At 47.9% G+C, this 26,957-nt stretch overlaps 4 protein-coding genes across 4 annotated transcripts in view; 2 read left to right on the top strand and 2 right to left on the bottom strand.

Moving 5' to 3' along the window:
* The window catches only part of LOC309549117 (uncharacterized protein), a 4,285,597-nt gene that overhangs the window by 1,204,023 nt on the left and 3,054,617 nt on the right, over positions 1 to 26,957 (bottom strand).
* LOC309549120 (uncharacterized protein) overlaps positions 1 to 26,957 on the top strand; it is a gene marked incomplete at its 3' end in the record, with an annotated part of 1,495,124 nt that overhangs the window by 1,068,309 nt on the left and 399,858 nt on the right. The gene's annotated exons all lie outside the window — the stretch shown is intronic.
* LOC309549128 (gastrula zinc finger protein XlCGF53.1-like) overlaps positions 1 to 26,957 on the top strand; it is a 437,528-nt gene that overhangs the window by 363,753 nt on the left and 46,818 nt on the right. Inside the window, exons 2-3 of the mRNA XM_082249164.1 lie at positions 18,176 to 18,304; positions 18,432 to 18,776. Of these exons, the coding sequence (XP_082105290.1) occupies positions 18,209 to 18,304; positions 18,432 to 18,662 (327 nt within the window). The 5' untranslated portion in view covers positions 18,176 to 18,208 and the 3' untranslated portion in view covers positions 18,663 to 18,776. The remainder of the gene's footprint in view (positions 1 to 18,175; positions 18,305 to 18,431; positions 18,777 to 26,957) is intronic.
* LOC309548695 (uncharacterized protein) lies at positions 1,932 to 17,718 on the bottom strand (the record flags this gene model as incomplete). The annotated part of the gene is made up of 4 exons (XM_082248655.1): positions 1,932 to 2,066; positions 12,651 to 13,057; positions 13,955 to 14,273; positions 17,692 to 17,718. The coding sequence occupies 4 exons, from the start codon at positions 17,716 to 17,718 to the stop codon at positions 1,932 to 1,934; spliced, it is 888 nt and encodes a 295-aa protein (XP_082104781.1).

Below are 26,957 nucleotides of genomic sequence, written 5' to 3'. Positions count from 1 at the left end.
ATGCTCAGCGTCTTAAAGCTAGCTTGGCCAAATTGCTAGCATTACAATGCTAGCACTGCAAGCTGCCTTTTCATGTGGTAGACTCTGCTCCCTTTCACAAATTAGTGGAATGTGCTGCACCACAGTAGCAGGTACCAAAAAGGCATTTCTTTTTGCGTAAGGTCGTTCCGGCTCTCTACCATCATGTGGAAGGTAGTGTTTTGGCCTCGTTGGACAGAGCGGTCAGCAGGAAGGTGCACATTACTGTTTACTGTTCCTGCACCCAGCAAGAGTACCTGTGAGGGGTTACAGTGTTCAGGCACCACCAACACCAAAGGCCCAATTTTTGGCACCTGTATAGTACATGCAATTTCAAATTTGTATGGAATTCTTACCAGAAGGTCCCGTTCCTGCGACCAGCAAGAGTAACTGTGAGGGGTTGGTTAAGGTGTTCAGGCACCACCAACAGCAAAGGCCCAATTTTTGGCACCTGTATGACAAGTACATGCGATTTCAAATTTGTATGGAATTCTTACCAGCAGGTCTCGTTCCTGCACCTAGCAAGAGTAGCTGCGAGAGGTTACGGTATTCAGGCACCACCAACAGCAAAGGCCCATTTTTAAGTCTCTTGGATCTATTACTCCCTACACCAATACTAATACTCACATTGAATATATATACATATATTATATCTTTTTATATACACGTATCATTCCCTGATATGCACCCATACACTTTCCCTTAGATCAGCGTGGACTAGAATTGTCTTGGTTATTTTTTTACAACTCACATTTTTTGGAAGTTGCATCTTACCAATCTGGCCTACCCTCAGCTTGTTCCCCCTTTGGCCAGCATGGGCCTATCCAACCTCAGCCCCAGGATAGACGTATGATGACGCCTTAATTTTCCCCCAGAGGCTGGGTGCTATCCTTAGCTGATCTGAAAGTAATAATACCTTTTTTCCTTCCCTTTTTTGGAAGTATTTTTTTCTAGTATAACATCTACCTACATTTCTAGATATCTTCTTTGCATCAAACTCCTGATGAAGTGGACAGGAATCCACCAAATGCATTGAGTCCTATGGATGCCAGGATATTGTGTTTGCTATGCCATACTATATACTAATCATATATCCCCTTATGTATATACTATTATGTACCATCATAATATGGATTTAGTTCCATCTATGTATGAACCCCGTATATGTCAGCTCCTTTTAATATACGTATCTGTTTTATTTGGAAATTGATTTACTTTATATACTTTTTATTTTTGTAATCATGGAATGTCCAACAATGATCAATTTCTGATAAATTGTCAATTGTGTGTACTTCAACAAGTGAGCTGCCTCGTGTAAAGTCCCATGACCAATGAAATGTTTTTTTCTTTTATTGCTTCAGCCAATCAAGGCTTCCAAAGCATCCAAAGTGCATTGTGGTCATTCGGCGGGATTGAACAAATGCCCCAACAATTCGGGTGTTCGTCCAACAAGTGAACAGCCAATGTTCGGCCCGAACTCAGGCTTGGGCCAAACTGCTTGCCCAACTCTATAGAGTTATAGAACTGTAGATCCTTCACGTCTGAAGAAGAGAATTCTACTGTGAAAGGTGAAGGTCTGTCCATCGTCTGTCTGTACAATCTGGTGGTGGAATCTGTGGTAGATAACCGGTGGTTTAGGTCTCCCCAGATTAGGAATCCCACCAGACAGTCTGTGTATGGGGGATGTATACATGGAGACGATGGATTATCACATCAAAGTCTGAGGAGTGTTTCTGATGGAGCGTCTTTTCATTCTTATATAATGAGGTTTTATTGGAATTCTAAATAAAACAATTTTTAGACTTTTTCTGATTCCTCTGAATACCAATATATTGACCCCTCAAAAATCCCCAATCATATGGCTCCAAATATACCCCCCCCCCCCCCCCCCATATACCCAGCCAGAGGAAGGATTAGACTTTCTCTGATCTCTGTATATAAAGAGGAAGTTGGAAGCTCCGAGCAATGAGTTGTGTAAGAAGTGACTGAAGGCAGAGCAGACTCCGATAGAGGAAGTAGAAGAAATCCCCCTCCCCCTCCTCCTCTTCCTGCGTTAGGAAACCATTGTAAGTAAGTTTACATTAACTTTTTATTCACCCACATTCAACCGTCATACAGTAGAAGAAGTTGGACTCTCTTGGTGCCGTGGTTCCAGGTTTTATCTTCCAGAATCTTCTGTGATTGGACTTTTCACCTTTCTAGAACTATTTTCAGGTCTCTTCATTGTCGGGAAGTACAAACAATCTGATTGGAGGATATATGGACAGATCTAACAAGGTGAGACCCCACCAATCATTCTTCTGACTGCTCTAAACAAAGCAGAGTTCCATATTCTGAGAGCCGACAGGAAATGGGAACTCCGCTCACTGCTCACAGCACTCCAATTCCACATAGACCAGAAGTCTGTATATTGTGTAGTCTCCATATAGATAGTGTATAAATGGATGATGTATACTGTATAGAGAGGAGGAGAGTCTGTATCATTCTATATGTCCCTGTGTATAATATCACCCCACTGATACCATAGACCAGAAGTCTGTATATTGTGTAGTCTCCATATAGATAGTGTATAAATGGATGATGTATACTGTATAGAGAGGAGGAGAGTCTGTATCATTCTATATGTCCCTGTGTATAATATCCCCCCACTGATACCATAGACCAGAAGTCTGTATATTGTGTAGTCTCCATAAAGATAGTGTATAAATGGATGATGTATACTGTATAGCAGGGGTGCCCATCCGCTGGCCAGAGTGCCACATGTGACTTGCGGCACACTCTGATGTGGCCCACCACCTCCTGCTCTGGGATGGTGGGGTGGTAAGCCCAGAAAGGGGGTTCCCGACCCACCATCTCCAAGCATCAATGTGAAGAACGGAGCCGGCACTAGAGGAAACAGAGCCGATGCTTCCTGTATAGTGCGGGCTCCTGTCACAGGCAGAGTGATACCAAATGTACTCCACCTGTGATAGGAGCAATACCGGAAGCATCGGCTCTGTTCTCTCTTTCAGCTCCTGTCACACTTATGATCAGGGATGGAGGGTCGCAGGAACAGTGGCGGCCGGCGTGTTGGGGGTGCAGGGGCGCCTCCCCCCCTATCCATGCATCCGGCCCCCTAATCTACATGCGGGGCACTGCACGCATGGAGTTCAATGGGCTTTTTTTTTTAATCACCTGATTAGAGCCAGAGGCTTTAATAGGCTTAAGGAAAGGGTGGACCAGGGGCGCAGAGCAGTGTGCCCCCAGCCCACCCATTGTGTGACAATAGCGAATAGAATTCACTATTGTCACGCAGATCCTCCTCCTGGCCAATCAGGAAGTTGGTCCGATACACGCTTCCTGATTGGCCGAACAGCAAACCCAATGCCATTGGCTGGAGAGGAGGCAGGAGGGGAAGCCGCCACGCCGGGGAACTAAAGAAGCCGCGAGCTGCCGCTGGACACCGAGCCCGACCAGTCCCGGTTCACCTCCCTCTGCATGCCAGACTTTACCACACCGGGGGGGGGGGGCAGGAGCCCAACACCTCCCGCACCGAGTCCATGGAGGAGCGCTGACCACTGAGGCTGCCCAAAGTCACTGGAGCAGAGGAGCGGAGGACGTTCTAGAAGAGACCGAACACTGTCAGCAAGGCTGAGGTAAGTGCACTGGTCTCACACGGGGGAGACACGCTTACGCTGGTCACGCATTGAAAGGGGGCATAATGGCATCTCTGCATTGAAAGGGGGAATGCTGGCATCTCTGCATTGAAAGGGGGAATGCTGGCATCTCTGCATTGAAAGGGGGCATAATGGCATCTCTGCATTGAAAGGGGGCACGCTGGCATCTCTGCATTGAAAGGGGGCACGCTGGCATCTCTGCATTGAAAGGGGGCACGCTGGCATCTCTGCATTAAAAGGGGGCACGATGATCTCTGCGCATTGAAAGGGGGCACGCTGGTCTCTGTGCATTGAAAGGGGGCGTGCTGGTCTCTGTGCATTGAAAGGGGGCACGCTGGTCTCTGTGCATTGAAAGGGGGCATGCTGGTCTCTGTGCATTGAAAGGGGGCAGGCTGGTATCTCTGCATTGAAAGGGGGCATGCTGGCATCTCTGCATTAAAGGGGGCACGCTGGTCTCTCTGCATTGAAAGGGGGCATGCTATACCTTAATTACTGAAGGCCCCTTTCACACTTTTGTGACCTCAAAGTCACGCAAGTTTTTACAGTGCCTATTACATTTTTCTGTTTGCACCCCCCCCCCCAAAATTTTGAGAACCAGCCGCCACTGGTCAGGAACCCACGATCTGGGACAGCAGCCACCAGTAGTACCAACCAGAAGTACTCACCAGCACTAGCAGTCAGCAGTATCAGCCAGTGGTACCAGCCAGCAGTACCCCCCAGCAGTACCAGCCAGTAGTACCAGCAAGCAGTACCCACCAGCAGTATCAGCCAGCACTAACAGCCAGCAGTACTAGCCAGTAGTACCAGCCAGCAGTATCAGCCAGCAATACCAGCCAGCAGTACCCCCCAGCTGTACCAGCTAGTAGTACCACCCAGCAGTACCCCCAAGCAGTACCAGCCAGCAGTACCCACCAGCAGTACCATTCAGCAGTACCAGCCAGCAGCACCCACCAGTAGTACCAGCCAATGGTACTCCCCAGTGGTACCCACCAGCAGTACCAGCCAGTTGTACCTGCTAGCTGTACCAGCCAGTAGTACCAGCCAGCAGAACTAGACATCAGTAAAGGCCAGCAGTACCCGCCAGTAGTACAAGCCAGCAGTGCCAGCCAGTAGTACCAGCCAGCAGTACTTGTCAGTTGTACCAGCCAGTAGTACCCACTAGCAGTACCCGCCAGTAGTATCAGCCAGCAGTACCCACCAGCAGTATCAGCCAGCAGTAAAGGCTGGCAGTACCCAACAGTAGTACCAGCCAGCAGTACCCATCCGTTGTATCAGCCAGTAGTACCCATCAGCAGTACCCACCAGTAGTACCAGCCAACAGTAAAGGCTGGCAGTACATGACAGTAGTACCAGCCAGCAGAACCAGTCAGTTGTACCAGCCAGTGGTACCAGCCAACAGTACCCACCAGCAGTAAAGGCCGGCAGTACCAGACAGTAGTACCAGCCAGCAGTACCCAATAGCAGTACCAGCCAGCAGTACCTGCCCTGGATGACAGCCAGCAGCAGCCACCCCCATACAGTGGGGAAAATATTGATTTGATCCCTGCGTATTGTGTAAGTTTGCCCAAATACAAAGAAATGAAGGGTCCATCATTTTTTATCAGACAGAATATCAACCAAAAATCTAGAAAAACCACATGATGCAAATTCTATAAATTAGGTTGCAGTTCAGTGAGTAAAATAAGTATTTGATCCCCATGCAAAACATGAGTTAATACTTTGTGAAGAAACCCTTGTTGGCAAGCACTTAAGACGTTTCTTGTATTTGGTGACCAGGTTTGCACACATCTTGGGAGGGATTTTGGTCTTCTCTTCATTACAGATCTTCTCTAAAACCCTTTCTTGGTTGTCTCTTGGCAACTCGAAGTTTCAGCTCCTCCCATAAATGTTCTATAGGATTAAGGTCTGGAGATTGATTAAGCCACTCCATGACCTTAACTACTTCAATACAGTGCACTTTTACCCCCTTCCTGCCCAGGCCAATTTTAGCTTTCAGCGCTGTCAAACTTTGAATGACAATTGCGCAGTCATGCTACACTGTATGACATTTTTATCATTTTTTTCACACAAATAGATCTTTCTTTTGGTGGTATTTAATCACTGCTGGGTTTTTTATTTCTTACAAAAAAAGAAAAGAAAAAAGACGGAAAATTTTGAAAAAAAAAAAAGTTTTTCTTATTTTCTGTTAGTATATTTTGAAAATAAATCATTTTTCTCCTTCACTTATGTGCACTGATGAGGCGGCACTGATGGGCACTGATAGGCTGCATTGATGGACACAGATGAGGTGTAACTTATGGGCACTGATGAGGTGGCACTTATGGGCCCTGATGAGGTGGCACTGATGAGGAGGTACTAATATGCCGCACTGATGGGCAATGAGAGGTGGCACTGATGAGCACTGACAGGCAGCACTGATGGGCACTGGCGGGCAGCACCGAGGGACACTGGTGGGTAGTACAGATGAGCAGGCACTGACTGGCAACACTATGGGCACTGATTGTGGGCACTGTGGGCACTGATGGTGTGCACTGTGGGCACTGATGGTGGGTACTGTGGACACTGTTTTTGAGCTTTTCTGTAATCAGGGCACTGATGATCAGATCTGTGTCCTGATTACCTTTTCTAGGTTCCCCTTTGAGGAGGAGCCACGGATCGGCTCTCCTCGCCACACACTCTGACAGTGTGAGGCGAGGAGAGACGATAAACGGCACTTCCACATTTACATGTGACCAGCTGTGATTGGACATAGCTGATCACATGGATAAAGAGCCAAGTCATTGGCTCTTTACCAAAATCGGGGTCGTGCTGTGTCCTAGCTACACGGCATGGCCCCGATCGCCGCACTGCGTGCTCCGGTGAGTGCGCGAGGGAGGCTGTTCTGGTGCACCATCATATGATGGCGTCCCAGAACAATAGCGGGAAGTGGTTAATGTGCTTCTTCTTGAGACACTCCTTTGTCGACTTGGCGGTATGTGTTGGGTCATTGTCATGTTGGAAGACCCATCCATGACCCATCCTCACATCTTCAGTGTTTTGGCTGGGGGAAAGTCAGTCTGTACCTTTAGCAGAGAAACAGCCCCAAAGCATCATGTATCCACCTATGTGCTGGACTGTAGGGATGGTGTTTTTAGGGTCATAGTCAGAATTCAAATAAAAAGAAAAGAGAAGTTGCAAATGTGGCTCCAACAAGGGTAAGGTGTGTATAAAATTGGGTACTTTATTGAGGCAAAAAAATTGAACATATGAAAACCAACAACATCAAGGGTACATGATTAAAGGTGTGCTCATAGACATAAGGATAAAATCATGTAAACAGGGTCCTGTCTCATAAAAAAACACTGCTACGGAGGACTTAGACTCCACCCACCACCCCATCTACACACTGTGAGAAGTGGATAGATAAGAATCTGCCGTTGGGGATGTGGAGAGACCAGATGGGGTATTGGCTCCAAAAGGCTCCCAGTGTAAGATGAACTCCCAGCTGTGGGCAATGTTGATCCAATGGCACCATGGCAGGGCCGTTGCTTGATGATTCCAGACTGCTCGGATACCGATGCATGGAACACAAATATACAGGACTCCTACGGTCAGTAACCGACTGCTCATTGTGAGAAAACGCCTGTTTGTTTGCTGACATACTGCCTGTAACATTGCTTTCAGCTGCTGGCTGCACCTGTCCTGAGTCCCGACATACACATTCTGAATCAACCTGTGATATATTTTCACTGATTCTGGACTGCTTTATCCACCGCTATAGGTGATGATTAGCTCCTTGGCTGCATTGACCAGATAGGGACCCGGACTTGGAGAACTTAACATTTGCCAGACTACATGCATCTATACTGTTGCTTACTGCTTCACGCTTTTTTGCTTTGCTAAAATCTGCTGCTTGCTGCTGTGCTGCTGTGCTTTTGCCGTGTTCTTGCCATATTTTGCCCTTACAGGACTATATTCAAGTGTTGGTGCTATAAATGGAACTTTATGTCCGCATGCCAGAGTGAATAGTGGTTGAGCCGCAAGCTGCAACATACATCTACTGTAGGTGTTAATATTATTCATCAAGTATTTACAAGTGTTGGCTCCTTTTGCCTACAAGCCAAAAAAACCCTTACACTGTCTGGCCATTGGATCAACATTGCCCACAGCTGGGAGTTCATCTTACACTGGTAGCCTTTTGGAGCCAATACCCCATCTGGTCTCTCCACATCCCCAACGGCAGATTCTTATCTATCCACTTCTCACAGTGTGTAGATGGGGTGGTGGGTGGAGCCTTAGTCATCCGTAGCAGTGGTTTTTTATGAGACAGGACCCTGTTTACATGATTTTATCCTTATGTCTATGAGCACACCTTTAATCATGTACCCTTGATGTTGTTGGTTTTCATATGTTCAATTTTTTTGCCTTAATAAAGTACCCAATTTTATACACACCTTACCCTTGTTGGAGCCATATTTGCAACTTCTCTTTTCTTTTTATTTGATTCTTGTTCCAGTTGCTTGGCTCACAGGTCATATACCGTCGGGTTATAGGTATTATACTCCACAATATCAATTTCACATCCTCATACCCCGACCTAGGGGCTTTGAGTTGATTTCCTGGTGTCCCTCTTTTATCCCCCTTCCCTTGGTAAGACTATCATAGTCAGAATTTTTCGCCCTCCAAACACAGCAAGTCTAGTCTAGTTAATGCCAAAGAGCTCAATTTTAGTCTCATGTGACCACAGCACTTTCTCCCAATCCTTCATTGAATCATTTAGATGTTCATTGGCATGACTGAACATGTGCTTTCTTGAGGAAGGGGACTTGCCGTGTTTGGAGGAAGAAAAATGCTGACTATGACCCTAAGAACACCATACCTACAGTCAAGCACGGAGGTGGAAACATGATGCTTTGGGGCTGTTACTCTGCTAAAGGTACAGGCCGATGAGAACCTTCTTCCCCCAGCCACTACACTGAAGATTGGTGTTGGGACCTGGGCACTGACCTGGGGGACATGAATCAATGGTAAAAAAATGTTTTAAAAGGATAGATTTTTACAGGAGCAGTGATTTTAATAATGCTTAAAGTGAAACAATGAAAATGAAAAATTCCTTTAAATATTGTGCCTGGGGTTCCCCTTAATGTTCCTGTAAAGTGGCGCATCTGTACGATTTATGGAGCCTGCTGCAGCAATACTGACATTTCTAAAGGAAAAAACATCATTTAAACTTGCTCCCGGCACTACAGATAACAAAAAACAGCGTGAGGTACCCCCCAAAATCCATACCAGGCCCCTCGGGGTGTCAAAATGTAAAAAAAAAAATGGCGTGGGGTTTCAGTATTGCTGAAAAAAATGCAGTGGGGTACCCCCGGTCCATACAAGGCCCCTCGGGTCTGGCATGAATTTTAGGTGGAACCCTGCCAAAATTAAAAAAGAAAAAAAACGGCATCAGGTTCCCCCTAAAATCCATACCAGACCCTTATCTGAGCACAAAGCCAGGCTGGCCAGGATGGGGGTGAGCCTTAACCCACTCACAAAAAAGTTTACAAGAAAAAACGAAAGCCAGCTTTGGAAAAGTCCTTTAGTAAAAAATAAAAATAAAAAAATAGTGTCCCCCGATGATTAGTCGCCCGCCAGCCCGATATATAGAAAAAAAAAAAAGAAGCTCCTGCTTCTCCGGACGTTTCCTACGCTGTGAGCTGTTTTGAGTTTGACAGCTCTTTTATAGAGATCTGAAGTAACAAGCCGCCCCACAATGCACTGCTCAGGTGCAGTGAATAAATTACATGACGTCAGTAACAGTAATTTATTATTTTTTTATTCTATTTTTCGGGCGGACGGGCGACTGATCATCGGGGGACACTATTTATTTTTTTTTAATAATGGACTTTTCCAAAAATGGCTTTTGTCTTTATTTTTTTGTACACTTTTTGGGTGAATGGGTAGGGGTAAGATGTATCCGATATCCATTTACATGGGGGGGGGACATTATCTGGGGGCCCCCTTATTAACCACTTGCCAACCGCCGCACGCCTATTTACTACGGCGGTCAGCCCCTCACAGGCAAAGCGATATAGTACTACGTCGCTAGCCTGTGAGGGTCTAGGGAGCAAGCGCGCCCCCGCGTAGTCACGGACTCCCCCTGCGCGTGTGACCGGTGGACCCGATGTCCGCCGGTCACTCGGCGATCGTCGGTGCTGACGGAGAAAGGCAGGCGGCTAATGTAAACAAGCCGCCTGTCATTCTCCCCTGTGTATGAATAGTGATCATACGGTTCTACTATGATCACTGTTCCTACACCTCAAGCCACAGCCAATCACAGTTAGAATCATGCCCCTAGACACACATAACCCCTCCCTCTCAAAAAAAGTTAACCCCTTCACTGCCAGTGTCATTTTACAGTAAAGGTGCATATGTATAGCACTGATTACTGTAGAAATGTCACTGGTAACCCCAAAAGTGTCAAAAATGTCAGTCAAGGGTCCGATATGTCCTCTGCAATGTTGCAGTACCGCAAAAAAAAAAAATCGCAGATCGCTGCCATTACGCGTTAAAAAAAACAACAAAAATGACAAAAATCTTTCCCTTTGTTAGTAAACGCGATAACTTTTGCGCAAACCAATCAAAATACACTTTTTGCGATTTTTTTTTTTACCAAACATATGTAGCATAAAACAAATTGGCCGAAAATGTTAAATAATTTAGATTTTTACATTTTTTTGGGAGGGGGAATTTCATATAAAAAAAAATGTGAAAAATACTGTTATTTTTGCAAAATCGACGCTCTTTTTTTGTTTATAGCGCATGATCAAAAATAGCACAGGTGATCAAATACCACCAAAAGAAAGCTCTGTTTGTGGGAAAAAAAGGACGTCAAATTTGTTTAGGTACAGCGTTGCACGACCGCACTATTGTCTGTTAAATTCACGCACAACCGAATCGCAAAATAGGAACTGGTCAGGAAGGGGGTAAAATCTTCTGGGGCTTAAGTGGTTAAAGGGGGCTTCCAGGTTTCCAATAAGCCTCCCCCCGCAGACCCTCACAACCACAGCCCATGGTTGTTGGTAAGAGAGCCCTGTCCTCATCAACATTGTGGCAAGGTGGTTTGGGGTGGGTGGCCAGAGCCCCCCCTGCCCCAAAGCACACGCCCCCCATGTTTATGGCATGTGGCCTGGTATGGTTCAGGTATATATACCAAGTGATATATATACCAAGGGATTTGAACCCCCAACCTCACAATTGCAAGCATGGTATTCTACCAGCTATGCCACCATCAAGCATGCTTAGGCTGATCACACTCTCCCTGCCTAACTAACTCCTATCTCACCCTACACACAGTGGATGAGATAAAAGTTAGGGAGAGTGTGTTCATCTTAAGCAGGCTTAACGGTGGCGTAGGTGGTAGAATATCAGGCTTGCAATTGAGATGGCTGAGGGTTCCATTCCCTTGAACAGCAGGTAATTTGATGGAATCAGAGGTCAGAGTCCATGATAAGACGGGAACTCGAAGTTCCTGCGAAGAAGCTAATTTATTCATCATTCGACTAACGAGCGAACAGCCAATTTTTTTTTTTTGTTGAAAATGTAATCTTTATTTTGCATAAAAGATATACAAAAAACAATACTTTTGTCGGGGTACATTCTCCCCTGTACTGCGACGCAGCGCATAAATACACTACATTACAATACATTTCCGGTCATACTAATAAATACATTCAATCACATACATTCATTCTGCGGTATGATGCCTGATGTGTTGTGCGGAGTAAGGATACCCCGTGCCATCACATCATGCATGACGCCGCAATACCCCTAAAGCATGAAAACTGAAAAATACGTTATCTATACGTTGCATTCCTTAAACGATATCAAATAATAAACATTTCAAAAAAGCAACAGGTGTGATGGGGGGTGGGAGAGAGGGGTAAGGGGAGGGGAATGAAATCACAGGCCCGAAGCTTTATTGAATGGACAAAGACACGCAAGGGAGAGTGGGGGAAGGGGAAATCTTCAGACCTCCTCTTCCTCCATGAGATCCATCAGGTTATAGTCTCTGAGCAGACTGTGAACCAGTCTGCGACAGTCCTCAATGGACATCCTCTCCCGCTGGTGGATAAGGCGCTTTCTGGCGCACCATAAAGCGTCCTTAAAGCAACACAACACCCGCCAGGCGTTGTCAATGTCCTCCTGGGAAAAAGTTCCATGAAAAAGTCCATTCAGCACAGCAAAATGTGTGATGGCAGTCTGTGGAACAAAGTCTCTCAGTTCAGGTTCCAAGGCCCTCAACAGGCTCTGTGCAAATGAGCACTCCCAGAAAACGTGAAAAGACGTTTCCTCGTGGATGATACAAAAGGGGCAGTGCCTGTATCTGCACAAGTTTCTGGCATGCATAAATGTCCTGAGTGGCAAACCCCCCTGGACAGCCATCCACGCCAGATCTTTATGCCTGTTGGTGAGTCTCTTTGAAGAAACATTCCTCCAGACCACTTTGCAAGTGGCTGAAGGGAGGCCTGGAACAGTCTCAGCAATGTCCGATGCTCTGATCAACTTGTAGATAGTTTTTGGCTTCCACAAGTCGGGCTTAACTCCATGCAGCCCCAGCTCCTTGATGAACTTGAAAGTGTCCAAGTAGTACCAAGGAGTGTCCCAGTTGTAGGGGATGGAGCTGTCCCATTTGTCCCATCCAAGGGACCTCCAGAGAGGCAGGAGGAAAAAACGGGACATGGAGTTGCCTCCAGAGTCCGAAGTTCTGTCAATCAGAGTTCTGCGGATGCAGTTGCAGGCAAAGAACACCCCCAGTAACGTTGCGATGTCGGGCACGCCCTTACCGCCCTTGAGGGGTTCCTTGAACATGACTGCTCGCTTCACTCTGTCCATCTTGGAGCCCCAGATGAAGTGGAACACCGCCCTGGTGATGGCCTTGCAGGTGTTGACCCGGGGGGGCCAGGCCTGGGCGAGGTACTGCAACACAGGGAGGGTCTCGCTGCGGAGTACCAGTGTTTTCCCTTCGATGGTGAGTTCTCTGAGGCTCCATAGTCCAAACTTTTGTCTCATCTTGGACAGTCTCTCCTCCCAAGACTTCAGGGCTGCGCCCTCAGCTCCAAACCAAACTCCAAGAATTTTGATGAAGTCCGCCTTGATGCTGAAAGGGATTGATGCAGAGGAAGGCAGGAACCACTTTCCGAAGAGCATGATCTCTGACTTCCCGCAGTTGACTTTTGCCCCTGAAGCTTTGCCGAAGTCCTCACAGGTCTGGACGAGCGAGTCGATGGAGCGCTGGTCAGCACAGAACACCGTTACGTCGTCCATGTAGAGTGAGCACTTGACAACCCTTCTGTCCGGTCCCGGTGCGGTGATCCCTCTGATCTCTGGGTTCCGTCGGATGCATTCGGCAAAGAGCTCTATACAGCAAACAAAAAGCAGAGGTGAGAGAGGGCAGCCTTGTCTGACCCCAGAGAGAACAGGGAAAGGGTCAGTTTTCCAGCCATTCACCAACACCGTACTACAAATGTCATTGTACATCACATTCACATACGAACAAAACATGTCCCCAAGACCAAACCTGCGCAGAGCTCTGCACATAAACTCATGGGAGACACGGTCAAAGGCCTTTTCCTGGTCAAGACTGACCAGGGCCGCGTGCACACGGCGGCCTCGAATGTACTGGACCGTGTCCCGGACAAGCGCAAGGCTGTCCGCAATCCTGCGACCAGGAATGCCACAAGTCTGATCCGGGTGGATGATCTGTCCGATGACAGATTTCAGCCTGTTGGCCAGAACCTTGGCGAGGATTTTGTAGTCCACGTTCAAGAGAGAGATGGGACGCCAATTTTTCAGATCCCCTCTCTCCCCCTTACGCTTATACAAAATCGTGATCATCCCCTCCCTCAGCGACGGAGGCATTGTGCCCTCCACCACCATCTCCTCGTACAGCTCGAGCAGGTCCGGGCCAACGAGATCCCACAGCGCTACATAGAGCTCCGCTGGGAGACCGTCGCAGCCCGGGGTCCTGCCTTGCCTAAAGGATCTGACGGCAGTGTGCAGTTCCTCCAGCGCCAAGGGGGCGTTGATTGCCGACATACCTGCAGGATCAATTTGGTTAGTGATACCTGACAAGAACCTGTCGGCCTCAGCCGTATCTGTTTCTTTCGGGGAGTAGAGGTTGGTGTAGTAGTCGCTGACCACTTGCATCACAGCCTCCTTCCCCTTCTGGAGTGTTCCGGTCTCATCCCGCAGCTCAGACAAGGGAGTGTGTCCTGAGTGGAGTTTCCTGAAAAAGAAAGAGTTACATTTCTCACCTTTCTCAAGATTCTCCACCTTGGAACGGAAGACGAGGTGCCTGGATTCTTCCTCAAAGTGTCCTTTCAGGCTCTTCTTGGTGTCCTCCAGGTCCTGCCTAACGTCCCAGCCACAGTGGTGAAGGTCCTGCAGGGACTGCAACTGACGTTGCAGTCTCCTGAGTTCCCTCTTCCTGGCACACACTTGCTGGCGTCCCCTTGCCTGAAAGAAGCTGCGTAGCTTGACTTTCACAAACTCCCAGTAGTCGCTTACCTTTCTGAAGCACCTTTTGTCCTCCTTCCAGGTAATGTAGGCCTCCCTGAGTTCCTCCAGCAGTTCCTCATTTTCCAGCAGGGTACCATTCAGCTTCCAGGAGCCCGGGCCGGGGGCAAAGCCCTCGCCCAGGTCACCCCGAAAGTGAATGGCCCTGTGGTCAGAGAAAAAGCAGGGGACCATGGAGGACCCGCGATGTCTGACTGTCTTGGAGGTGAGCACGAAGTCTATCCTAGAACGCACAGATCCATCAGGACGGCACCACGAATAGTTCACGGAACCTTTCCCTATGGATCCCACGGCGTCCTTCAAGGAGGCCTCCGCAATCATCTCCTTGAGCAGCCTAGACGTGGTGTCGAGCTTTGCGTACATGCTGGAGCTGCGCCCATCCTCCTCGATCGGACAGTTAAAATCACCGCCGATTACTACTGCCCTGGTGGTGACGAGTTGGGTCCGCAGGGTCTGGAAAAGCTCCAGTCGCTCATTCTTATCTGGGGAGGCGTACACGTTGATGAGCCTAACTGGCTCTCCCGCCCACGAGCCGTCTATGACCAAAAGACGGCCACAGACGAGCTCATGGACAGAGTCAAGCGTGAAACGACTACCCCTGACAAGAATGGCTACCCCTGCAGACTTACAATCGACACCCCCAGACCAGTAGGAGGGACCATGGGTCCACTGGGAGGACAGATGAGTGTACCTCCTCGAGAAGGGTAGGGCACACTCCTGGAGCATGTAGACATCACTCTGCTGAGTGGAAAGAAAAGTCAGCGCCACCTGTCTTCTAGACGCATCCTTGATGCTCCTAACATTAATGGAAAAGATGGAGATCTCTGCCATCATGTAAAGGAGATAAAGGGGCTAGCTAGCAGGTGGGCTGAACTTACCTCCCCTGAGGGGGGGGTGGTTCTTCCACTGCCTCTTGTGCCTGTCCAGTGTCCTGGTTCAGGCCGTTCTCCTCGAGGATGCTGTCCATCAGGTCCTGGGTGAGGTCAGTCTCTGGGGGAGCCAGATCCTTACCTTCCTGCATTTCTCCTTCATCTTCCCCCGCAGACTCAAGGTCCTCGAGGTCCTCCACCACTGGGTCCAGTCCAGCGTTGTCATCTTGCTGGGCCACGGTGGGCCGCTTGGTGGGTTCTTCAGTTGTCGGGCTGTCTAGGTTCCGTTTTCGGCCTTTGCTGGTGGGGGGTGGGGTGGGGGGGGCGGTGGGCAGGGTGGGGAAGTCCTCCATGGAGGACAGGGCGGGGGGGGGCTGGGAGGGGGGAGGGGCAGGGGCAGGTGAGGTCACCTCCGACTCAGGGGGGTTGGGGAGGGATGGGTCGGAGGAGGTGGTAGGGGCCTGGGGAGGGGGGGACTCACCAGTGGCTTTCCGAGGTTCCTTCGCAGTCTTTTCCCCTGGCTTCTTTTTCCCAGCGCTGTCTGGGGCTCTGCCCTTGAGCAGGGCTCCAGCGTAGGACCGGGATCTCTGGGGGCAGTCTCTGTAGACGTGCTCCGCCAATCTGCAGAGGTTACAGGTCTTGGACCTCGGGCAATCCTTGGTCTCATGGCCTGCAACCCGACAGAACCTGCAAGAAGGTTCCTGACATTCCATACTTACGTGGCCATGCTTGCCACACCTGTGGCAGATATGGGGCATGTCTGCGTAGTACAGGAGTCCTGCGGAGGCTCCCAGAGAGAAGTGGGACTTCAGGTGTTGGAGATCCCCCGAAGGCTCTCTCCTTAACCTGCAAGAAACTGCCCACTTACCTGTCCAGAAGCCGTTGACATCGAGGATTCGGACTGGGTCTTTGGCCACGATGCAAAACCTCTGGAGGTAGGTGGCGATGTCTTTTCCTGGGGTATGGGGGTTCCTCATGGACACAGTTACCCGCCTTTCATCCCGTTGAATGGGAGTGTTCGCAACGAAGTTGCGGAAAGGGGATTCCGGGCCACAATTCTTCACCGCCTCCCAGTATCTTCTACAGACCTGTAAAGACACAAAAGTTATATAGAATATACCTTTCATGAAGGTCTGCACGGACAGTGTCTCCGCCTTGCTGAACCCCTGTTCGAGGATCATCTTCTTGCCGAAGATTTCCGGGGTCATGTCGGGAACTCTTCCGTCCACCTCCTTCAGTTGCAGCACCACTGTCTGCCTCATCCAGGGTTCCAGGGTAGGAAGCCCGTCTGCGGACCTGGTTGGCCTTGCTGAGCCCGGCTTGCTTGTGGCGGCCGGGGTGGGGGTGGAGGTTGAGGCGACTTCTCCCGGAGTCTTGGCAGAAGTGGCGGGGACATTCTTTTTCTTCCCGGTGCTCTTCCCCATGACGGAGGAGTTCGTCGGTAGTCGCTTCAGGAAAACTTCGGCGGCTTCCTTCTTATTCCTCGGCGTCTTCACTCTTTTGCAGCCTTTAAAAAGGCCCTTGTGCGCCTACTGCCCGAAGGTAGTAGCGCAGAGTGGGGGGGGGAGGAGGGAAGATCGCAATCTCGTTCCTTGTGGGGGCTAAGCCTCTAACCCAATAGCAGCGAGTAGGTGAAGCTGAATTTAATCAACGATCCTACAAGGCCGAGCAGAGGGTACCCCACAAGGACCAAATGGCTTGGATAGATACAAATGTTTCTCAACGTCCTAGCCGTAAAGCAGAGACACCCCTAAGGGCTAAAGTCGATACTACACTTGATCTTAGCCAAAAGGCCGAGAAGCGATCTGCTTAGGCTGATCACACTCTCCCTGCCTAACTAACTCCTATCTCACCCTACACACAGTGGATGAGATAAAAGTTAGGGAGAGTGTGTTCATCTTAAGCAGGCTTAACGGTGGCGTAGGTGGTAGAATATCAGGCTTGCAATTGAGATGGCTGAGGGTTCCATTCCCTTGACCAGCAGGTAATTTGATGGAATCAGAGGTCAGAGTCCATGATAAGACGGGAACTCGAAGTTCCTGCGAAGAAGCTAATTTATTCATCATTCGACTAACGAGCGAACAGCCAATGTTCGAGTCGAACTTACGTTCCACTCAAACTCGAAGCTTATCCCTACTTACAGGAAGTGTCCAACTATCATATACAGGCCTTGCACTCAGAGTGAGCCTTGGAGTATGGAGTGAATTTCTGTTGTTTACATAAACTAGCCTCGTAGTGAAAACGAGGCTTGGAACACATGCCTGGGTGCCATCTTGGCAAGATACAGGAAGTGAATTCCTCTTGACAGGTAAATGGTGTCACTTGTCATCTGTCCTGTTTGGGGTCATATTCACTATTAAACCTGCAGTAGCATTGACAGTAGCATACCCCAGACGATGTCTAAGCAGATGAAATGCATTGGGTTGAGTTCTGTCCATGCTACTACCTGTCGATGCTTTTTACTGATCCGGATTTAAGCGCTTTTTATCTACTTCACTGTAAGTGTTCTGAACTTTTAATAAATACCCTTTGCTTATGGTTTTACACTATGTGGAGCCTTTTGTTTCCTTTCTTTGATGATTCATCCGTCATGGGAGAGTATTCACCTTGAGGTCTACATTCTCTGCATTCATTTGGATTTCTGATGGTTTATGCGATTTTCCAAAGAAAATACAAAGGCAACTGGTGTGAAGGGCCACTCTGGGTCTTCCATGGCCTATTGGGTGCCCTTTCTGGACATCATGATGACCCTACATTGACCTCACAGCACTGCCTCAGAGCAAACAAGTCAAAGGAAGAATCATATTTATCATTCCTTGTTTCCAGATCTAAAACTAAGCAAATCCAGTACAGAAACCAAACTAAGCAAACAGAGAAAAGGGAACTTCTGATTCGGCAGGTCAAGAGGGTCCCAGGCCTTGAAAATGTACAAAACACTAAACATTCCAAACTAAATGTGTTCCCAAATGTGTTGAGGGCATTAGTCCTTAAATGTACAGAAACCCTCCTAGTCCCCACCCACCTCACATCCCCATCCTATTATTGTGTGACCAATACCATCCAAATAATTCTTACTTTCATTTCCCAAAGTTATCCGTCTACAAGGACACCTGTATAGATCAAATGATGACAACAATGAGGATGGAGGAGGACCGGAGTCACATGACTGAGACGGTACTAAACCTCACCCTGGAGATCATCTACCTGCTGACCGGAGAGGTGAGGAGGATTCTGGGAGGTTGCGTGACATCACTCTTATCTCTATTAATAAAATACAGACCTGATCGAAAAGGTGAGGAGGATTTTGGGATTCTAACATGATATTCCAATTGGTTCCTTAATACAGAGATTTCCTCTTCTGAAGTCAGGTGATCATATGACCATCATAGTGCCTCCATGTGACTCCCTAAAACCTGAGACACACAACATGCAGAAGATTCTAGAAGTCACCAAGAAGATGATGGAGCTGCTGACAGGAGAGGTGAGCGGTGCTGGGAATTCTGGGACATTATCCAGTAACAGACAAGGGATGTGTCTAGATGGTGACTGTATCATTGTGTGTGTCAGGTTCCTATAAGGTGTCAGGATGTCACTGTCTATTTCTCCATGGAGGAGTGGGAGTATTTAGAAGGACACAAGGATCTCTACAAGGACGTCATGATGGAGAACCGGCCGCCCCTCACATCACCGGGTAAGAGGAGACTTTATTGTAAAGGAGAGAGCAGTACGGAGGGTCCACCTAGACCCCCCCATCATCTGATAAACACATACTAACAAAGTATTCAATCTCAGGAGATGGGAGGCAGCGGTGTGGGACCTCTGAAACTTGTCTCATGTACTGAATACCAATATTATGCTCTTGAAGCACTCCCATTTTTCCTCCGCGTTCTTTGTTCCCAGGGTTCTATCCCATTTGATATTTTCTAGCAGAGAGCGCAGTTTAGGGAAGTTGGCTCTTTTGAAATTCAGTGTCCTTATATTACCCTCGTTTTTCCTATTACTATGATTTATACTGAAACTAATTGACCTATGGTCACTGTTTCCTAAGTTGCCCTGTATTTCTATATCTGTTATCAGGTCTGTATTGTTGGTAATCAGTAGGTCTAGTACCGCATTGTTTCTTGTCGGTGCGTTCACCATTTGACCCATGAAATTGTCCTGTAAAACATTTAGGAACAGCCGAGTCTTGGATGAATGTGCGGTTCCTTCTGCCCAGTCTATATCTGGATTAAATTATAATTAAAGTCCCCCATTATAATGACATTTCCCATCCTTGCTGCCAATCCAATCTGTGAAAGGAGGTCCACCTCCCCCTCCTCCCTCTGGTTGGGGGGCCTATAGCATACTCAATATTACTTTCCCCATAGTGCCTTCCCTTTGAAGTTCTACCCATAGGGATTCTACCTCGTCCATAGCTCCATTATTAATATCATCCCTCATATTTACCTGTACACTGTTCTTAATATACAGACATACCCCTCCCCTTTTTTTACCTTCTCTATCTCCGCGATAAAGGGAATACCCCTGAATGGTCGCCAGCCAATCATGAGAGCTGTCAAACCAAGTCTCTGAAATCCCCACAAAATCTAAGCTCTCCTCATACATCAGCAGCTCCAACTCTCCCATCTTGTTGGCCAGGCTTCAAGCATTGGTATACAAAACTCGTAATTTTGACCGGTTTCATACTATATCCTCGTTTGATATTGTTTTTAGCCTGCTCCTGCAATTTTTTTCCGCATACCCACCTTTGGTTTAGGAACTCTCAACAGCCTACCGCTAATGTCCCCATTTGTGCCCGCTGAACCTTGCTTCCCGCTGGCTGATTCTACATCTGTACCCTCCCCCATCACCTAGTTTAATAACCCCTCTAACTTGTTGGCCATCTTCTCTTCTAGTACGGTTGCACCCTCCCCATTTAGGTTCAATCTGTTCCTGCTAAAGAGCCGGTAGCCGATTGAGAAGTCGGCCCAGTTCTCCAGGAACCCAAAGCCCTCCTTACTACACCAGCTCCTCGGCCACTTGTTACTTATCTAATCTCCCGCTGCCTCTCATTATTTCAGTATTTCTGAAAATACTACCTTGGAGGTCCTACTCCTCAACTTAGCTCCTAAGTCCCTGAAATCGTTTTTTAAGACTCTCCATCTCTCTCTGACTTTGTCATTGGTACCATTGTGTACCATGACAGCTGGGTCTTCACCAGCCCCACCCAATAATCTGTCCACCAGATCAGTGATGTGCCGAACCCGAGCACCCGGTAAACAACAGACAGTTCGTCACCTACCGTCTTTTCGACAGATTGCCCTCACTGTCCTTCTAATAATTGAGTCCCCTACCACAAGAACCTGTCTTTCCTTTCCCTTGCTCCCGCCCTCACTGGAGGAGTTCTTCCCCTGGCAGCTAGGGGTATAGCCAAGGCCGGACTGGCCTGCCGGGATAGCGGGAAATTTCCCAGCAGGCCAGCTGCCTTGGGGCTGCTGTCAGCTATGAGCTGCTCTGGGATGTTTTTTTTTTACAAGAGCAGCGGCCGGGTGCCGCCCACTCCATTAGAACTGGTGCCTGGCGGAGTGATTTGCTTTGGTGTGCAGTCACACCTCTTTTTGTCAGCTGGCTGAGTCGGGGCTTTCTCAGTAAGAGCTCCGGTACAGGTGGGCGGAGCTAGAAGAGGTCACACAGCAGCCCCCAATCACTGCTTCCCACCCAGCACACTCTGCCTCTCCCTGAGTGAAGATCTGAGAGGACAGATGGCAGCTTTCAGCTTCTCCCCGTGAGTCCTGACCTTCTCTGCCTTCCACCCTGTACTATGCTGTCTGTAATCCTGCCCTGCACCTTACATTGCAGGTTTACAGAGAGAGACAGAGAGAGAGACTTCCTTGAATAGGTTAGGGATATACTGGGTGATTCATAGATGTATTTCACACACACATCTTTTATAATAAGATATAGTATGTATATGGAATACATCTATGTATCACCTCAGAAATCCTGGCATAATCCTAACCTATTAGAAAATCAAAATATAAACAGCAATGAATGTAATTGCATAACAGAGCCAACTCCAGGAAAGTAAAAAATAAAGTCCACCCTTGCAGTGTAGGTGTGGGGAGGGGGAGACACAGCCTCTTGCTCTTACCTTATTCCATTTAGTAGCCAGCTCCAGTGCTCTCTTCCTCCACACAAAGTCCTGACATCATCACATACCATACAGGGACATTAACCCTGTATAGTATGATGGGGAGCCTGAAGTGTGACCACAGCCAGTAACTTACATAGAAGCTGAAGGAGACAAGTCACAGCACTGGAGGGAGCCTACACGAGCAAGGAATAAGGTAAAGCTGGCTACACATACATTGAGATTTGTCTAGTTCAGCAGGGAAACGCTGAATTTCAGTGTGTAGAGTGTAGCTCCCCCTGTTAGAAGCCTATCATTAGATCAGCTTCTGTTGAACAGGACTGCTGGAAAACCTTGTTCAATCAGCCGGTTGGCTGCTGCACGAATCCGTGTATTCTGACAGTGGGGGACCCGATTGTCAGAATACAATGCCCCTGAATATTCCTGTATCCACATCACTTGTGTGTATGTAAGAACCAGAAATCTGAACAAAAACAACTGTGCATGTGTACCAGCTTAAATGATAAATTCACATTTTAGAATATGTTACACCAGTGTTCAGGGTGTAACATGTTCTAGTTGCCCCATTCTCCTCAGGCACCTGTACAATGTCCGCAACCTCTGATCATCTCCTGTACCATGTCTGCAGTCCGTGACATTTCCTGTACCATGTGCACATCCCATGACATCTCCTGTACCATGTGTGCAGCCCATGACATCTCCTGTACCATGTCCGCAACCTCTGATCATCTCCTGTACCATGTCCGCAGCCCATGACATCTCCTGTACCATGTCCGCAGCCCATGACATCTCCTGTACCATGTCCACAGCCCACGACATCTCCTGTACCATGTCCGCAGCCCACGACATCTCCTGTACCATGTCCGCAGCCCATGACATCTCCTGTACCATGTGCACAGCCCATGACATCTCCTGTACCTTGTGCACAGCCCATGATATCTCCTGTACCATGTGCGCAGCCTCTGACCCCCTCCTGTACAATGTCCGCAGCCCATGACATCTCCTGTACCATGTGCGCAGCCCATGACATCTCCTGTACCATGTCCACAGCCCATGTGTCACAATCTGGATGGAGGCCAGTGCAGAGAGGGCTTCCCTTGCAGCTCAGTGCGAGTCACCCCTGGAAGTGGTACAGGAGGTGAAGCGTCCCAAGTAGCACAGGTCGCCTGTGGTGAACACCAGATGATTTCAGGAACTCTGGGTAAGGCAGGCAACTAGAGGAGTAGTAAAAGCCAGGTCGAGGGTCAAACACCAGTGATCAGTCCAAGAGCAAGGTAAGTAGCAGAGCAGGGACGAGCCGGGGTCATACACAGGTGAGCAGGCAGAAACAGAGTCCTTAGGCAAGCCGGGGTCATACACTGGGGAAACAGGCAGGTAGTAGCAAGAGCAAAGTCCGAGAGGCAAGCCGAGGGTCAAAAACCAGGAGGAGATCAGATGGTTCAGAAACAAGCCGGGTCACAACAGGAAGTCCAAACAGGAAACAGGAAGCACAAGAACACAGGAAGCTGAGAGATAATCCAGTGTAACGTTAGAATTCCATACCTCGTTAGAATTCCATACCGTCGTCACTTCCTGTCTGAAACAGCTGAGCAGCGCAGCAGTGCGCATGCTCAGAGCCCCGGAAACGTAATTGAAGAGCAAAGAATTTGAGAAGTGCGCATGCTCGGAGGGAATGAACTTCTCACGGCACTGTGTGTAATTTTATGCTTGCGGCGCTTAAATAAAAACACTTCGGCTGCAACATCAATCATCTCCTCTCCTGTCCCTGTCACTTCCCTGATCTCGCCTAATAGATATAAAAGCGGCGGCGGGTGTATGAGATGTAAATGACGGCGATCGTGGCTCCGTGATCCGCTTTTATATTTATTACCCGATGTGATGGTGTTCACCATCACTGGAATTTAAGGACAGATGGGTGATAGGTTGAATTGCTTCATATTTGTCAGCAAGGTCAATTGTTCCCTTTCTCATGAGGTCTCTGAGCAGGAAGTGCATTCCTAATATGGTCATCCCAGGAAGTTCTGAGGAGACGGACTGTCTAAGGTGTGCTAATGACCTCACCTGTTGTCTGCTAAGGGAGATATTGACACTCAGAGTAATGTGTATTGAGGGCTCGTTAGGGAACCATTGTTCTGTGTCTGACTATTGTGTACATTGATTGCCCCCTGGGGCTTCTGTCTCCTTGCATTGGTCAAAGCTATCTGACCAATCCCTGTTGACTCATTTTCAAGTCCTCATTTGCATTTCCTGGTCAAGCTATCTGACCAATCACTACTGACTCATTTTCGAGCCCTCATTTGCATGTCTGGAGAGGACCTGAATGGGAACTGCAGGTACTTTACAATTGACCAATAGGAAAGCGGTTGTTGGGGGCAGGATGTTCCAAATTCTGTATAAAAGTGTGCTGTGTTCTTCCAATAAATTGTCTTCCTGTTTGAACTTACATACAGCCTTGCCTGGTGTTTGTTCTAATGGATTCTGAACGGCACATAGCTGTAGTTCGGATCCCGGATCCTTGGTTGACCGAACCATCAGACGTTGCGATCTGCAAGCTGACTTACTAGAAACAGAGGAGTGTCGGGAGAGCTGACAGAGCGAGCAAGGGTCTCGTCACATTGGTTTACTCGAAATTTCTACTTGAGTAAAAGTACAAGTGCTCGATCAAAAAGTGACTTGAGTAGAAGTGGAAGTGCTCGCAGAAAAAGTTACTTAAGTAGAAGTACTAAAGTATTCAACATTTTTTTTACTTAAGTATTGCAAGTAGTTTTTTCAAAAAATTTGCTACTTAAGTACTAAAAGTAAAAAGTACCAGTAGTTTTGAAAAAAAAATTCTACTCAAGTACTGAAAGTAGAAGTACAAGTACTGTGTTATGTAGTTATTAAAGAAAGAAGTCAAACGTTTGAACATCATATTGTTTTTTATTATTTCAAATGATTAACCTGTGTTTGTTAGTAGTTTCTTGATGCACTTCAAGCGCTGTAGCACCATTTATTTGTTTGTTTCATATTTTCTTTTTATTGGAAAGATTTGGTATAGCAGCTTTTATTATACACAGCCTTTATTTTCGTATGCGCTGATTTACAAATGACATTATACACATTTTTTGAGCTTTATGCAACCTGCCATCTACTGTTCTGGCAGTGGTAATTTTTTTAAAAGTAACGAGTAACTATGCAGCACAAAAAAAAAATACTTGAGTAGAAGTATCGAAATCATCGAAAAAATGTAGTGAAGTAAAAGTAGAAGTAGGAGAAAAAAATTCTACTCTAGGAAAGTACAGATACCGCATTTCGGTACTTAAGTACAGTACTTAAGTAGTTCTACTTCGTTACTATACATCTCTGATGACCAGCTATGCAGCATGCAGGAGAGCCACGCTGAAAGACTTACTTGAGAGCCGCGGAGGGACCGGTGGGCCAAAGAACAAGGCCACCCTGATCAGTGAGCTATCTGAGATGGATAAGGGGGATGGTGATGCAGGACCCCGGTCAGTTGAAGACTTGTTTCAGCAACGAGTTTGAGAGCGGTTGTCATTATATGGTGCTAACCCATCAGAGACCGCCATACAGAATGCCATTAGAGACATCCAGCTGCAGGATGAGCGACAAGAGAAAGAAAGAGAACGGCAAGAGAGGGAACGAGAGCGGCAACATGAGCAGAAAATGGCAGAAATACGGCAATCGGAGAAAACGCCTAAAGATGCAGCGACTGTCCGTAAGTTGCCCTTTCGGGCGTTCAAACTATTTAAAGAAGGAGAGGAGGAAATTGACGCATTCCTGCAGGACTTTGAGAGACTATGCCAGATACATGAAGTACTGTCCCAAGATTGGGTCGTTTTACTGGCGAGTAATTTAACTGGCAGAGCGGCGGATGCATATCGGGCCCTGGAGGACGAAGACGCTAAAGACTATGACCGGGTAAAAGAAGCTTTGCTAGCCCGATTTGCCATTACACCCGAAGCCAGCCGGATTAAGTTTCGAGAATCCCGGAAACAAACCAACACAACATACGGGGAGTGGGCACATCGTATGCAGCGGAACCTTAAGAGCTGGTTCCAGGGAAGCCACGCTCATACCATAGAGGACATCACTCAGCTAGTACTATTAGAACAGTTCTTTAACCACACCCCTCCGGTAGTACGGGATTGGGTTCGAGATAAACAACCACAGACGGTACAGCAAGCGGCTACTCTGGCCGATGAATATCTGGACTCTCGAAGGTCAGGCAAAAACGAGCACTATCCACTATCTCGGCCCAGTTTACCAGCCTCTAAACTGACTTCAGTACCTCCGTGGTCTGCCTCGAGACCCCCAGCCCGACCCAACCCTCCTACCGGACCTAAGTGCTATACCTGTAACCGAACTGGTCATCTGCAACGACATTGCCCTAGCCAATCCACGAGGTATCGAGAGACTAATCATCCATCCAGACCAGCGGCTCATTGCTTCCAGAATGAGCCCAACCATCGAGATGTTCAGGAAGAGTGGGGCGAACTTTTCGAAGCGGATCCTATCCAAGCTGCTGCCGGAGATAATCGGCAGCACCATCGCCAGGCAGTATGGGTTAATGAGCAGCCAGCCCAGGGACTCCGCGATTCCGGGGCTATGATTACCCTCATCCAGCCTCACATGATTCCCCAGTCAGCCCGGACCAGCCAGACTGTTGCAGTCAGGGTAGCAGGGGGCAAGGTTTATCCACCGCCCAAGTCCTCTTGGATCGGGGCTCAGGGGAGCGATATGTGCGAGTGGGATTACTACGCGAGTTACCCTCAGAAGTAATTTTGGGGAACGATTTGGGCCATTTAACTTCCTCTTATGCCCCAGAGGCCGCCATGGCCAGGACCACCAGACGTCACAGCCACAGTCGCTCTCCCATGTCAAATCGAAGGCGGCATATAGGAAGTAGTGTAGGTCGGGCAAATCCTGATCCTAACTGCTGTTTTGGCGTGTTTGGCCTAAGTCTTTACACAACGGAGTGAGATCTAGGAGAAGTATTTTCAACATATGGTCCAATGGCTGATGTATCCATTGTGTATGATCGGCAGTCTCGACGTTCCAGGGGTTTCGCGTTTGTCTGCTTTGAAAATGTTGAAGACGCAAAGGAGGCAAAAGAACATGCAAATGGAATGGAACTTGATGGAAGACACATACGTGTAGATTTCTCAATTACACAAAGGCCCCACACCCCTACACCAGGAATATACATGGGAATGCGGAGGGGTTATCCCGACAGACAGACCTAGAACCTTAAGACTACTTTTCCAACATCCTCGAGTTGACCCGTTCGGGGTCCCACTGTGGCTGTTGGACTGTTTCCCCGGGGGAAGATATGTGATGGTGTTCACCATCACTGGAATTTAAGGACAGATGGGTGATAGGTTGAATTGTTTCATATTTGTCAGCAAGGTCAATTGTTCCCTTTCTCATGAGGTCTCTGAGCAGGAAGTGCATTCCTAATATGGTCATCCCAGGAAGTTCTGAGGAGACGGACTGTCTAAGGTGTGCTAATGACCTCACCTGTTGTCTGCTAAGGGAGATATTGACACTCAGAGTAATGTGTATTGAGGGCTCGTTAGGGAACCATTGTTCTGTGTCTGACTATTGTGTACATTGATTGCCCCCTGGGGCTTCTGTCTCCTTGCATTGGTCATAGCTATCTGACCAATCCCTGTTGACTCATTTTCAAGTCCTCATTTGCATTTCCTAGTCAAGCTATCTGACCAATCACTACTGACTCATTTT

This window comes from Pelophylax lessonae, assembly GCF_965119305.1.
Source record: "Pelophylax lessonae genome assembly, chromosome: 3".
NCBI lineage: Eukaryota > Metazoa > Chordata > Amphibia > Anura > Ranidae > Pelophylax > Pelophylax lessonae.
This window is presented reverse-complemented; position numbering and strand designations above follow the sequence as displayed.